The sequence below is a fragment of the Heterodontus francisci genome, chromosome 30 (genome assembly GCF_036365525.1).
Source record: "Heterodontus francisci isolate sHetFra1 chromosome 30, sHetFra1.hap1, whole genome shotgun sequence".
In the NCBI taxonomy this organism is placed as follows: domain Eukaryota; kingdom Metazoa; phylum Chordata; class Chondrichthyes; order Heterodontiformes; family Heterodontidae; genus Heterodontus; species Heterodontus francisci.
Genome location: NC_090400.1, coordinates 27,237,401 through 27,252,858, shown reverse-complemented (window position 1 = coordinate 27,252,858; position 15,458 = coordinate 27,237,401). Strand labels below are relative to the sequence as shown.

The following is a 15,458-nucleotide window of genomic DNA, read 5'->3' as shown; positions in this document are numbered from 1 at the left end:
GGATCAAAGTGTGTATCAGTAACCTGGGGGGTTGGAGGCTTGGATCAGTAATAGAGTGATCAGAGTGATGTCAGTCAGAAGAATCTGCTTTGACACAACATTAAATTGAAGTTAAATGAAGAAAATATTCTGTGCATTTACTGTACTTGGTGAATTTAGAAATCTTTTCCTTCCAATCAGTGCAGGATATTATACAATGGATGAAACATTTCTGTCAGCATCTACATTACAGACGTGGACCTTTTTATCTGAATTAGGGATCTAAATGCACAATGTGAAGTTGTCATTTTTCTTTCAAATGTTGCAGCATTTTCTATTATTGCAGATTTCCAGCATTTACATTGCAATAGTTTCCACATTACAATAATAGTTCTGGCCAGCAATGGAAAATGTGACTACTAATGGGAGAACAGTGAGGAGTGGGCATTAACCAGCTGCAAGGAAATGTCCATTTGGAACATATGATCCTGTGAAGGTTTCCATCTTTTGTCAAGTCCAGGACAAGAAACAAAATGGTTACAGGGCAGGGGTTGGAGGCAATGTTTCCGCTAAGCTCTGTGTGTGTGTGCGGCTGTACAGCAGTCTGGAAGGTATCATACAGGCCTTGTTCCATGTGGAATACTACACAAAAAGATTTAAGGATACTGTGCATTGAAAAAACTAGTCACGTGCAACAACAAAATTTTACAGGGCATGTTGGTTGGAGGAACAGCAGAGATGGAGTTTTGGTTGCATGGTAGGAGGGGAAGCAGAGCTGGTTTTTCGAGTGTAGGGCAGAGAGGCATTGTGGCCACAGAAGTTATATTTGCTTCGCTTCCAATCAAAATACGTTGAAAGCCTAAAAACAAAGTAATATCTCCATGTCATGAGAAAACCAGCCACCAAACCAAAAATCATCTTTTTAAAGAGAAATCTTTCTTTCCTGATCAGCCTTGGCTCAGTGGTAGCACTTTTGCCTCTAAGCCAGAGGACTGTGGGTTCAAGCACCATTCCAGAGACCTGAACACATAATCTGAGACTCATGTGGTGCTGCATTGTTGGAACTGTTATCTTTCTCCCAGATGAACATAAAAACTCCCATTGCTCTATCCAAAGAAGAGCAGGGGAGTTCTTCCAGTGTCCTGGCCAACATTCATCCCTCGACCATTGTCACTGAAACAGATTATCTGTTCATTTATTTCTTGCTGGGTGCAAATTACCTGTTTTATTTGCCTGCGTTACCATAGTGACTACATTTCATAAAGTGATTGATTGATTGTGAAACATTTAGGATGTCCGAAGGTATAAATGCACGTTCCTTGTAACTTATTCTTGGAAACTTCGGATAATCAGGTAAAAACAACAGGGGTGTAACTCTACCAGGGCTCAATTTTAGCTTCAATTCTTTCAAACTGTATGTACACTGCTACATGCATCTCTGTAAAATATCACACACCATGCCTTCAGAACTAAGGATCAAGTGACACAGAGCTTATTATTCTAATTATAATGATACAGACAAGATTGGACTGGTTGCAGTTGAAAGTTACCATACAATGAGCACAGTCATTCTTACTTTTTCCACCAGGCCAAGGTGCGGGATCTGGAAGAGAAATGTCGGAGTCAGAGCATGCAGTTCAGCCTTCTCTCCCAGGAATTGGAGCATTTCCGCCTGCAAGCAGGAAATATCGACCTGCTAACTAATACCCTTGTGAACACAGATACACCTGGATTGCTGTCCCGCAGCCAGCCCCAACTTCCGAATGGAGTGGAATCACCAGTGGCAAAAGGTAACTGGGAGAGAAAGAGCCAAACTTGCCAAAACATGTGCAACAGGAACCATGAAAGTTCTCTCATGCAAGCTACTATGAGAAGCAGAGCTCCAATCCAATCTCAGGCACAGAAACTTGACAAGTCCCATATGCTCTTGTCTGATATTACTGTGGGAGTTATATTGAGGATTTGCAGTGTTGAGGTGAGGGGTGTAATGTGAATGTGCAACAAATCTCACTGACCTATTGCACCAGAAAGAAGGGAGAAAGATTTATTTAACATGCTCTGGCATGTTGGTGCTTTGGGCCTGATCAGACCATTGTTGTTTTCTTGGGGTTTCCCCCTGCAGTTTTCACAAGCTGCTCATTTGTCCTAGTTGTGAGTAAAAAAAAGAAAATTATAACCATATCACAGCTCACAGAAAATGTGCACCCCAAAGAACAAGATGGAATTTGTTAGATTCCACACCCCTCCTCCCTGCCGCCAAAATCTTGGGTAGTGCACATCTCCCTTTTACACTTCTAGCTCCTCTCAGCTTTGAAATCCAACATACATACATAAGAAACATTGGGGATAAGGAATGGTCATTCAACCTATTGAAACACATCCTGTTTTAGCTTAATATTAATTTCCAATCTTTTGCTACAGTAACTTTCATCAGAGCCCATCCATCTGATACATTAACTCTCCCATCAATGTCCATTCTGTTGGTACATTAAGTCTCTCATCATGGGTGTAATTGTATTGTAAGTATACCCAATGTTTCTGCATCTCTGATCTTGCTTGTGGATTAGTTCAAACATTTCTTTCTCTTTGAGTAGAGATTTTCTCTGTATATCCATTTTAAATTTACTTCTCATTCAATTTCATTTATGTTCTCTGGTATATTTAAGCAATAACCTCCATTTATAGTAAGAGTAATATTTAATATTTTATATACTTCAGTTAGATCCCAATGTTAAATTATGTGAAACAATACATTTAAGTTATATGAAACAGTGCTGCTTCCACAAAACATTTCATGAGATGTGTAAGCCTGGAGCTGTCATAATCCTGGCGTTAACTGTTCCTCTATTGTGCCACCCATATTACCCATTCACCAACATTGCCACTCACAGTACTCACTCCCTATAGTGCTACTAAAAGTAACTATTCACTACAGTACCATTCACATTAACCACTCTCTATAGTCCCACTTACATTAGTCTTTCTCATATAGAGCCACCATCCATACCTGTTTCCTACAGTGCCACTCACGTTGCCTGTTACCCTACAGGGCCACTACCATTACCATATGCCTTGTCCACTTCTGCAGCTATATATTTGATAGTTTTATTGAGATCATTGCATTACTAAATGGGATTACTTACAATGATAGAAAAAGTTGGTTGTCAATAGCAGGACAAACTTAAATTGCTTCGCATCATTTATTTGGTATTACCAGGCTCCCAACTGAAAGTGCTAATGCAGCACTCCTGGAACATTAAACACTATTTACTTCAGTAGGAACTGCATGCCCAGTAACTAGTGAAGTTTTATCTGCTGACCTTCCTTCATTGTGACAACTAATATTTTGAAGGCTTCCAAGAGTGTATATTCCAGGGCAGGTATTCAGAGGCCAAGGCTACTGATGCAATGAGAGACATCCTTGCTATAGTGACTACCTGTGAAGTTTTGTGAGAATGTGGTTCAATAGCTCAATATGCGTCAAACTCCTGTAGCCTTTCAGAAATCTTGTCACATTTTACCATACCTCTCAATTTGCTTTCATCAGCATAATTCTCCTTTTTTTTTGACAAGTATCAAGTTAAGACTATTTCCTTCTGTTTTCTTACACTGACCCTAATTATATTGTCATTTCAAATATTCCCCAAATTTTAGATCACCAACATGCTTTGCTTCATTACCCAGAACCAGGTGTTAAATAATGCTTGCTTTCTTGTTGGGAGCAGCAACGTATTAGCTGGGAAAACTGTCCTGAACACACTGGAGATAAAAAAACTCCGCTTTCTCACCACAAATAATTTCCCCATCCCTGTCTATTTTTGGATATTTAAAATATCTTACTATGTAACATTGGTATGAATCTTAAATGTATCAACTAAATTTCATCCTCAATTTCCTTTTGAACAATGTGATGGTATATTGTACACTTCCTTGGTAATACTCAAGTCAAGGTACGCTGTTTGTACTATTCTATTTGAATCTTTACACCCTAGTGCTATGATATTGGTCTGTTGCCTAGAGCAAAAAACGCCCACATCACCCTAATCCTCAAAAAATCTACCCTGGACCCTCCATTCTTTCAAATTGCCAGACTTTCTCCACCGTCCCTTCTCTCGTGCTCCTTTTCTCATCTCTCGCCTCTGTGCCCATCTTTCTCATCTCTCTAATCAACTTTTCTGATTCTGTCACAGCACTGAAGCAAGCTGAATTTTAGCCCCATATCCTCAATCACAAAGACTGCCTATTTCCACCGCTGGTTTTGATCTTTCAGAATTCCCTATATTCTAGAATGGTGCCCATGGATTGCAAGGTAGCAAAAGTAACCCCACTCTTCAAGAAAGGAGGGAGAGAGAAAAAAGGGAACAAAAGGCCAGCTAGCCTGACATTCGTAGGGAAAGTGCTAGATTCTATTATTAGGGATAACAGGGCACTTAGAAAATCACAATATGATCGGGTAGTGTCAACATTGATTTATGAAAGGGAAATCGTGTTTGACAAATCTGTTAAGAGGGTTTTGAGGATGTAACTAGTAGAGTAGATAAGAGGGAGTGAGTGGATGTAGTATATTTGGATTTTTAAAAAGCATTCCATAAAGTGCCGCACAAAAGGTAATGACACAAAATTAGCAGTCATGGGATTGAGGGATATATAGTAGCATGGATGGTGGATTGGTTAAAGGACAAAAAGCAGAAAGTGGGAATAAAGGGGTCACTTTCGGGTTGGCAGGCTGTAACGAGTGACATACTGCAAGGATCAGCTATTTTCAATCTTTTGAGGACTTAGCTGAGGGATCCAAGTTTGCTGATATACAAAATTAGGTGAGAAAGTACACTGAGGAGATTCAAAGAAGCTACCAATGGATTTAGACAGGTTAAATGTGCAGGGAAGAAGGTGGCAGATAAAATATAGTGTGGAAAAATGTGTAATTGTCCACTTTGGTAGGAAAGATAGAAAAGCAGGATATTTTTTAAATAGTGAGAGACTGGGAAATGTTGGTATTCAAGAATGATCTGGGTGTCCTTGTACGTGAATCACAGAAAGTTAATATGTAGGTACAGCAAGCATAGAAACATAGAACATTTATGGCACAAAAGGAGGCTGTTCGGCCCATCTTATCTGTGGTAGTCGAAAAAGAGCTATCCAGCCTAATCCCACTTTCCAGCTGTTGGTCCGTAGCCCTGTAGTTTACGGTACTTCAAATGCATATCCAAGAATTTTTAAAATGCAATCAGGGTTTCTGCCACTATTACCCTTTCAGACAGTCAGTTCCAGATCCCCATAACCCTCTGGGTGAAAATATTTCTCTTCAACTCCCTTCTGATTCTTTTGCTAATCACTGTAAATTTATGCTCCCTGGTTATTGGCCTCTCTACTAAGGAAAATAGGTTGTTCCTATCCACTCTATCTAGGTCCCCCATAATTTTATATACCTCAATTAAATCTTCCCTCAGCCTCCTGTGTTCAAAAGGAAATAACCCCAGCCTATCCAAACTTTCCTCATAGTTAAAATTCTTCATTCCTGGTAACGTCCTCGCAAACCATCTCTGTACCCTCTCTAATGCGATCACATCCTTCCTATAATGCGGTGACCAGAACTGTACACAGTACGCTAGCTGTGGCCTAACTAGTGTTTTATACACTTCGAGCATAACATTCCTGCTCTTATGTTCTATGCCTTGGCTATTAAAGGCAAGTATCCCATATGCCTTCTTAACCATCTTAAGCAATTAGGAAGGTAAACAGTATGTTAGCCTTTATTACAAAGGGATTGGAGTACAAGTTTAAAGAAGTCTTATTGCAATTGAACTGAGCCTTATTGAGACCACATCTGGAGTATTGTGTACAGTTTTGATCTCCCTACCTAAGAAAGGATGTGCTTGCTTTAGAGGAAGTGCAGTGTAGGTTCACTAGACTTATTTCCTGGGATGAGGAGAGATTGAGTAGACTAGGCCTATATTCTCTAGAGTTTAGAAGAATGATAGATGATCTCATTGAAACATATAAATTCCTAAGGGACTTGACAGGGTAGATGTTGGGAAGATGTTTCCCCTGGCTGGCGAGTCAAGAACAGTGGTCACAGTCTCAGAATAAGGGGTTGATTCATTAAGACTGGTATGAGGAGAAATTTCTTCACACAAAGGGTTGTGAACCTTTAGAACTCTACCGCAGAGAGCTGTGGATGCTCAGATGTTGAGTATATTCAAGTCAGACATTGACAGATTTTTGGATACTAAGAGAATCAAGGGATGTGGGGATAGTGCAAGAAGGCGTGGCTGAGGTGTATGATCAGCCATGATCTCATTGAATGGCAGAGCAGGCTTGAGGGGCCAAATGGCTGAAGTCAATCCCATGCAATGCACAGAGAAAGGTGAGTAAAAAACAGTAGATTTTAATAAACATGCCCTGTGTGTAGTGTCTGGTACACTGTTAATATCCTTTGAGCAGTGTATTGTAGGAGGTGATATTAGAAGGCCCTTGTAAAAGAGGGGATAATGAACCCCACAGACAGGTATGGGAGCAGGACTACTTGCCTAAAAAACTTACTGCAGTTCTTCAAGGAAACAGTGGACCTCTATGATGGTGGAAGTTCTGTGAAAATGATATATTTAGGTTTCAGCAAAACATTTGATACTGCACATCCCAAGCAATTGGTCCAAAAGACAGAAAGGCATGTAACAGAAGCAAGCTCCTGAGACAGACTGAAAGATAGTTGTGCGTGGAGGTGGCAAAGAGTGACTAGTGGTGTGACACATAGATTTATGCTATGGCTTTTGATGCTTAGAGTTTATATACAAAAATGGTTTGGAATAGGAATTTGGAGCTGGCCTTGCTGTTATTGGCTCCTGGTGCCTAGTTCCTTCCATTTAAAATTCTTAATCCTTGAGTTTAAATACCATCATGGCCTTGCATTTCCCTATCTCCTTCAGCCTTCCAACTGCTCCCGAACTTTCCCTTCCTGTGATTCTGGCTCTTTGCGCCGCCCCCTTTCTTTCACATCATTTGGTGTCTTCAGTTTTCTAAGAGACATGCACTGCAGTTCCTCTTTAAACCTCTCCACCTCTGCAGTTCCCTCTGCTTCATAAAACCCACATATTTGACCAAGCCTTTTGTCACCCTCTCTAATATTGCCTTCTTTGGTTTGGCAACCATTTTTGACACCTAAAGCTTGTATGAACAGCATTGGGATGTTTTTTTCTGTGTTAAAGGTGCAATATAAATGCAAGTTATTATATCTCCACTGATTCCTAGTCTCTATTATGAATGCTGGACTTTGTAACATGATTATGTTTTAAAAACTGTGATTTTTAAAAAGTTAACAATAGAGACAGAGAAGTCAGGTGAGCTCACATCGACTCAGCTTAAAGACAAAATAGGAATCTTGGTTACCAAGATAGCAGAGATCCCAGATGAAAGAAATTTTTGAAAAGCAGAGACTTCAGGGGTATAACAGCTGAAGAATAATGGGTTTCACCCTCCCAGACTTTCAGATCATAAAGAAGGAGTCAGTAATTCTGAGGATGTAAATGTGCTTGGCAGCTGCTAATACCTGGAAACAATGGAAAGCCTGGGTGGCCTTGCTGAAGCCAGACTTATGGACTTTGCATATTGGAAAAGGGCAATTGCCTATTGACTTTTGACTCCAGATAAATTAAACAGATTTTGTGAAGGCAGACAGGCTGCAAAGACCAGTAGTGGCAGCCTCAAGGGGGAGAGAGAAGGAACACCTGCTGTCAGAGAAGACTGATACAGCGAAAGGCTGTGAAGACTTGAACATGTTTGAAGTTAGCGGAGAAGAAAAAGACCAACAGGATCACCAGAGATTGCCTTATTCACGGACGCCCAGGTTGAAATTGCTCGGAGAAATGAGCAAAGAGGACATTGACTTTGAGAAAGGTCCGGGAGATCCAACCCATTGCAACTGGAGGAGTTTGGGGCTTTGAGCTGCAAAGATTTCACCATCATGGAGGACTGTGTAACATATAAGTGTGGTGTGAGGCTTACAAGTATTTTAATAAGTGAAGAAAATGTCTTTCTCTGTAATTTGGGGTATCAGATACTTACACAATATTATTTAGTTAATGGGGATTTCTTTTAGTTCAGTTATTGTAATAAAAGTCTTAAAACATGAAATCTTGAGGTTGTAACAGTCTGATTACCTTGCATTTATCCACATTAAATGACAATTGCCACTCTTTAACCCACGTTCCCAACTTATCTAGATGTGTTTGTGTTTTGTTTGCTACTTCCTGTTACTTGACTCCCTCATCTAATTTAATGTTATCTGGAGGCTTGTTCCCTGATCCAAATAATTTTGTATATAAACTATAAGCATCAAAAGCCACAGCAATAATCTGTGTAGCCCCCCGCTAGTCACTCTTTGCCACCTCCATTGCCAACCATCTTTCAGTCTGTGTTAGAAGCTTCCTTCCTGTTACATGCCTTTCTGTCTTGTGGAGTAATTGCTTTGGATGTGCAGTATCCTGAAGAGCAGCTGTAAGTTTTTTAGGCAAAAAGTCTTTATCTCTGTATCTCTCTATCTATCATCAATCAATCAATCGTTATCCCCTCTTTTACAAAGGCCTTCTAATACCACCTCCTACAATGCACTGCTCATAGTATATTAATAACATACCGGATGCTACCCACAGGGCATATTTCCTAAAATCTACTGTTTTTTATTCACCTTTCTCAGTGCATTGTATTGCATGGGATTCACTTCTGCAAGTGGAGACAATGCAAGGAATGGCAACATCTGTCCTGTACAGAAAGCGGCTGCTACTTCATTTTGCCTACATTTATTAAAAGCTTCTTGACGAAGACATATTAATTGTGTTGGGTATTGATGGGAATCACTGCATAGATTGTCACATGAAAAACATCACTACCACAAAGTGTGTTGTTTTGGGATGGCTTGATTACATCAGTTAAGTCAGATTCTTAGAGTAATGCTGGACAGCATTACAAATGCAGGGATGCTGCATATGGTAGGTTTGGTGTGGACGGCTCTTTGGAACATGGGGGGAATAACTGCAATCATCCTTTTTGTTGGAATATGTATTTCCTGGTTCACAAGGGGTTGTGTCAATAACCCTCTGCCAAAAGCTTTTTGTGCTCTGTTATGAGAATTCTATTTTCCTTTAGATGTCGAAAGTGTTCCTCAGCCAGTTTCTCAGTCACCGTGTCCAGCACAGGATGAAAAGAAGCAAGAAGAGCAGATTCCCAATGAACCACAGGCTCAAACAATCAGCATCACCCAGCAGTCAGAGGAGACAGCAACAGAAGTTGGCTCCATCATCAGCAAAGTCGGACCAGAATTGACCCAGGGCTCTAGCAAAGCATCTCCCAAAACAGAGTCAGCACGAAGCAGCCCAAGGTCTTGTCCAACTCCGGAGGTAAGTCACAGTAGAACGATGTTAACTGTTTTGCAGACTGACTTATACCCTTTGGTTCAATTTATGCAATAGTCTTAAGCTTTCCATTAGATGCCCAACATTCTACCCCCCCACCCCCCCAAGAAAGTGGGCAGTCTGTTCACTGCCCGATCATGCACTGACTCTTTCTCAATTTTTTCCACATTGACTCTGTGCTGTCAGACTGCTTGGATAAGGCACAATTTTCTGCAGATAAAATTTGGAAGACCAATTAATCCTTTTCAGCCCTTCCACCAAAAGCCTCATACGTTTGCCAATGATTTAATTACATTCCCAGTCACGGTCTCTGGCTCAACCAGTTACAACATCTTGCAATATTTGACATTGAACTGAATTCCTGACTCATTCATGTCAATTGAAGACTGCCCTTTTCCAACTCCATAAGTCATCTGCCGCGCCATTACCTCAGCCGATCTACCACTGAAATACATCCATGCCTCTGTCACATTCCAATACACTCTAGCCAGCCTCCCATTCTCAACCATCTGTACACTTCAGTTCACCCTAAACTCTGCTTACTGTATCCTATCCCGCACCAAGTTCTGTTTGCTTATCGCTCCTGTCCTCCTGATCTACACTGGGTCCTGGTCTCCAGTCCCTCAAATTTAGCATTTTCATCCTTGTGTTTAAATCTCTCGATTGCCACTTCCTCTCCTAGCTCTGTAGCCTTCTCCAACTCTACAACCTCCCTTGAACTCTTCGTTCCTCTGACCTTGGCTTCTTGTGCATACCCACTTCTTTCACCTCACTATTAGCAGCTGTGCCATTTGCTGTCCACACTCTGGAATTCCCTCCACTTCCCTTTTTACCTTGAAACCCACATCTTTGACTAACGTTTTGGTCACTGCTGCTAAGTTCTTCTTTGGCTTAGCCTCCATTTTTGTGATTTCACCTCTGTTAAGTACATGGGGATTTTTTAAAAATTTGAAACATTATATAAATGTTAGTTATCATAGTGATCGATATTGCACAAAATTTCTGAGCTGTTTTAAACAGAACTGTAAGTTCTGGACTGTAAACTGTAAAATTCATTATTCACTGCAGGAGTGCAGCTTTAAGCTTGTTATAGTTATCCACTTGTTGATGGATGTAATGGTGAAAGAGTGGCTATTCGAAATGTTGATGATACAGTTGGAAGGTTGATGTAAGCCTGTAGCCCCATTTTTTTAAATCATAGAAGCATACAAAGAAAAGGCCACGAGAGACCATCAGGTTGATTAGTGTCCCATCCATTAGATTCGCTGTGTTGGGCACCACCCTTCCCAGTGACTAGCGACGACTAATTCCTGGAGAAAACAAAAAACTATGATTGTTTTCCAGAAAAATGTGTTCCTGACTCCATAAGAAGATAAAAAATACAGGAGACCTGCATGCTGCTCACTATACATCCTAGAGATACTTAACTAACCTCCTCCCCCCACACTACCCCTCACCCCCTCCAATATTTATTTATTTATTTTATTTAGAGATACAGCACTGAAACAGGCCCTTCGGCCCACCGAGTCTGTGCCAACCAACAACCACCCATTTATACTAACCCTGCAATCCCATATTCTCTACCACCTACCTACACTAGGGGCAATTTACAATGGCCAATTTACCTATCACCTGCAAGTCTTTGGCTGTGGGAGGAAACCGGAGCACCCGGCGAAAGCCCACGCGGTCACAGGGAGAACTTGCAAACTCCGCGCAGGCACTACCCAGAATTGAACCTGGGTCCCTGGAGCTGTGAGGCTGCGGTGCTAACCACTGCGCCGCTGTGTTGTTAGGAAAATCGGACTACATGGGACCTGACAGAACCATAACTATCCCAAAGGTCACTTCCTACCCCACTTTGCCTTAACCTTAATAAGTAAAATTATCCATCACCCGCTTGAAATTCAATGCTCACCACTTGCACTAGCTATCTCTGTAAAGATGTTATACTTGAACTGTATATTCATCTCTTTTCATCCAGCCTTGAATCCATATATATTCTGTTGTCCTAAGTCTGTGGTTATATTGAATATAATTCAGGGATTCCTTGATCCAGTCACTGGTAATGTAGTTGGGATTATGTGGACCATGTGTTGGGCAGTAGAAGTTGGTTGTCCCACTTGAGGGAGCCTTAGACATAACAGCTATAATATGTTAAAATTTTTACATCTACACACTTTCCCTGTCTACAAACTATCTACGGACCACAATTTTGCATTATCTTTTTTCATAATTCTTTATGTCCACTGAAACTGGAAACTACCTTTGTAAACTCATCATGCTGTAATTGCATTACTCACCAATGGTGGTGCTATATTGCCTCAGTCATGTACCTCCCCGCTTCACAGTTTGGATTGTCGTAAAACACCTCTGCACTAACCAACTTTATCTATTTCCCAAAATAAGAAGCTCTCCTATTCGGCCTTCATGCAAGCCTTTGAAAATTGCCTTGTTGTGATTGGTGTCTGTTATATATGAATTGCAGGTAGATACAGCCAGTGAAGCGGAGGAGTTGGACATTGACAATGTCTCATCCATTCCAGAGCCCGAGAGCAGAGTAACTGCAAAATTGAAGGTGTTCATCGCTCGTTACAGGTAAACTCCTGTGATTCTTGTTCTCTTCCATTTAATGACAAGTGACCATGCCCTATAGGCATAAACATTAAACTAAGCTTGTGGATCTAATCACATTACTCAGCCCGGGAGATGGAGTTTACAGCTACATCCAGTAGCAATTATCCAGTGTAAACCAAGAAAGAAGGTTTGAGGTAGTTAGAAAGAATGTCATTGGTCCCAACGGTAATATGAAGCAAATAGATGGAAAAAGGGCTGACTAGCCAAAATATATCTAAAGGGGACAAGAGAGCAACACTACTTTTGTTTTAGAATTGCAGTATTTCAAGAGCAGACATGGTTGCTAGTCTCTGGCTGTACAGTGTTGTTGGAGGGAGCTAGCATTATTTCAGGACCTGTTCTTTTAATCTACTCTCTGCTGTTGATTGGCCATCTTGTCAGGAGCAGGTCCCTGCTAGTTGTAATGGGGAATTTGTCTCATTTTCCTGGCCATAGAGTGAAGGGAGTGCACCTGAAAAAGTCTTTTGGCAATCTGATGGAGGGTGGCAGGGGAGGACGTTTCTGTTCCCTAGTGGTCTATGGGTATTGTTTGCCTGTGCAAGGATGTATTCAGTCAGTATCCCAGGTGATACATTGGATATCTATCTCTGAATTCAGTGGAAGTCTGAAAAAGGAGTCTTTCCTCCCAACAGGTTGTCAGTGATGTTTTTGTGTTTATGAGGAGTTAATTTGTTGGGGGTGAATTTGTTCCTCAGGGGTTGGTGCAAGATAACTTCTGGGGGAGGGTCACTGCAGGCATGATTTCTGGGATTGTCGAGATTTGGTGCTTTGCTGTTGACTTAATTTCAATTTTTCCTGAATCCTTTCTCACTTCCAGTTACAACCCTTTTGATGGGCCCAATGAGAACCCAGAGGCAGAACTGCCTCTAACAGCAGGAGAGTATATTTACGTGTATGGAGACATGGATGAAGATGGATTTTATGAAGGTTTGACTGACATAACTACTATAAGAATGCATTCTTTATATTACTAATGATCAAGTATGAATTGTTGTGTGCTTCTGCTCATACCCCTGATACCAAGTTACACTACACAGTGGAGCAGCAATATACAAACAGTGATCTGTACGGAGATTTGATAGCAGCTAAAAGCTGGTGGTCAGTTATGAAAAGACCTTTATCATGATTGAATCACAGAGGGACAAACAGATGTGGCTGAAGCTCCACACCTTTCGCTAGTTGATCCACTGTTCTGTTGGGTATGATGTATGGCTATGCTCTGCCCTGGAGCATGGTGGCAGTGCACTCTCACATTTTGTAGTGAGTTCTGCTGCTCACCATGCTGCTCAGCAGGAGCTCCATTTACCTGCTATCTACCTAGTTGTTTGATGGTCAACTTGGAACTAGCCTCATGGTGGGGCAGGAAGTAAGTGGGACCCTGTTGGAGTTGAGATTACCTGGCAATGAAACATGGAAACCAAGTTGACCCTATGTGGCAGATTCAGTAACCAATACAGGCAGGTTCACAAGATTGAAAATTTTCCAGGCAGCTGGAATAGTGGAATTTGGGGGTAGATCTGCTTATGGTCGGGGTTGGGATTCTTCCCAATTGGATCCAAAGTACTCTTCAGTCTGTGTTGGATCTCCAATACACAAAGTTGATGGTATGTTGGATTTGCAGTACCCTAACTTTAAGGTGATCCTGGCTGGGAAAGCAGAGGAGCTTACCAGTTCTCTGCCCCAGCAGACTGCACACTTCAGCCAGTTAAACTTTGGTTGTACCCCCGACACTCACTTGGGAGCCCTTGGCCTTGGCTCTGCCAATCTAGCATGCACATCTTGGATGTGTCCCTGTGGGGAGAGTGTGTGCACTTCATATCGGACAAAATGAAGCCCTGCCTATTTGGATTCCTAAGAGTGTACCGCTGAAATGTTAACCTTAGCTCAGTGGCAGCACTCTCAGAAGGTTTTGGATTCAAGTTTGAACATATAATCTAGATTGACATTTCAATGCAGTATTGAGAGAGTGCTGCAGTGTTGGACGTTATGTCTTTTGGATGAGATGTTAAACCAAGACCCCATCTGCCCATGGTACTGTTTGAGGAAGAGCGGGGAAGTTCTGCCCAGTAACCTTCAACCAACATCATTTTAAAAAAATAGATGATCTGGTCATTTGCTATGTGCAAATTGGCTGCTGTGTTTTCTTACATTACAAAGTACTTCATGAACTGTAAAGTACTTTGGACAGCCTGAGATCATGAAAGACACTATATAAATGCAAATTATTTTTCCTTTTTTGTTTGCAACTGCTTAAATAAGCTGATGAGTTTCCACAAGTGTGACGCACCCTTGGGGTCCCTAAGCCTTGGCCCTGCCAATTTGCCCTGATCTTTGATTACATAACATTGTAGCTTTAATCCAGGAATAAAGATCCCATACAGAAAATGAGGGACCTGACCCTACTTCTTTATGTAATGTTGGTGAAAGTGCTGTTTAGTCCAGTGTACTCACAGTTTCACACAAGTACTCTAACTTTAGCTGAGTAACACACATACATCCAATGTGTGTGTATAGATACATGCAGTCATTGTGTTTGTAATGTGTGTGTACATGGTGCAGCCACAAATGCTTTCGAGCAAGTGTAATGTAGTTAGGATCACAACCGTGTACTAAATCTCCAATACAGAGTGTCTCAAGATGATGTGTGTTGAGTTCCAGAAAGCCAGGTGGTGAAGGATGGAACTGGAGCCAATCTTTTCACACTTTCAGAAGTTTATTTACAGAAATACACATTAGAAAAATGCACCCCCTAACTCCAACTACCACTGTTTGTCTTCCTATTTATAGGGGCACAAGTGAATCCTCAGTAATGCCGGCCACCTGCATACAATTAAATATAATTAATATACAATTAACAGATTCCCTTCCCTCTCTTTAAATAAAAATTACATTTTATATGTACAACCAAAATTTCAAAACAAATCAAAGACCTCCATATTCTATACAAAGCATTACATTGTGAGATGCACCTCCTCTAGGGCTGCTAACAAACTTTTTATGTTGTGGGGCAACCTTAAGAACGGACCACCTTAAAGACCTGTAAGTGAAGATCCACCACAAGAAGTGATGTCATGTCACACAACCAGTTAGTTGTGGGTGGGGCCCATCAGAGCAAGACATGTATTGATGTAGCTCATGTAATAACTGTATATATATATATGTTCCAGGTGTAATAAAACCCACTTTTACTCCGGATATTACTTGTAGTCCTTTGAGTATTACAATTGATCACAGACCAAAGGAACAAGTAATAATACATGATGGCAATGTTTGGGATATATTTTTGCCTGAGGACCACCAAAAATTACATTGTGGCAACATTGGATTTTTTCTGAAGAACAAAACAACAAAGAGAAACAAAGAACAGCAGGCTGCCTAACTGGAGTGGCTGAAGAGACTGGACAGCAGTCAGCAGGAGACCCCACAATACTGCAGCAA

At 41.1% G+C, this 15,458-nt stretch overlaps 1 protein-coding gene across 9 annotated transcripts in view; it reads left to right on the top strand.

The window, feature by feature from the left end:
- Positions 1 to 15,458, top strand: part of LOC137346640 (RIMS-binding protein 2-like) — a 326,747-nt gene that overhangs the window by 236,546 nt on the left and 74,743 nt on the right. For all 9 annotated transcript variants that reach the window (XM_068010262.1, XM_068010263.1, XM_068010266.1 and 6 more), the window contains 4 exons: positions 1,568 to 1,769; positions 9,121 to 9,371; positions 11,872 to 11,981; positions 12,838 to 12,947. In XM_068010262.1, coding sequence (XP_067866363.1) covers positions 1,568 to 1,769; positions 9,121 to 9,371; positions 11,872 to 11,981; positions 12,838 to 12,947 — 673 coding nt within the window. The remainder of the gene's footprint in view (positions 1 to 1,567; positions 1,770 to 9,120; positions 9,372 to 11,871; positions 11,982 to 12,837; positions 12,948 to 15,458) is intronic.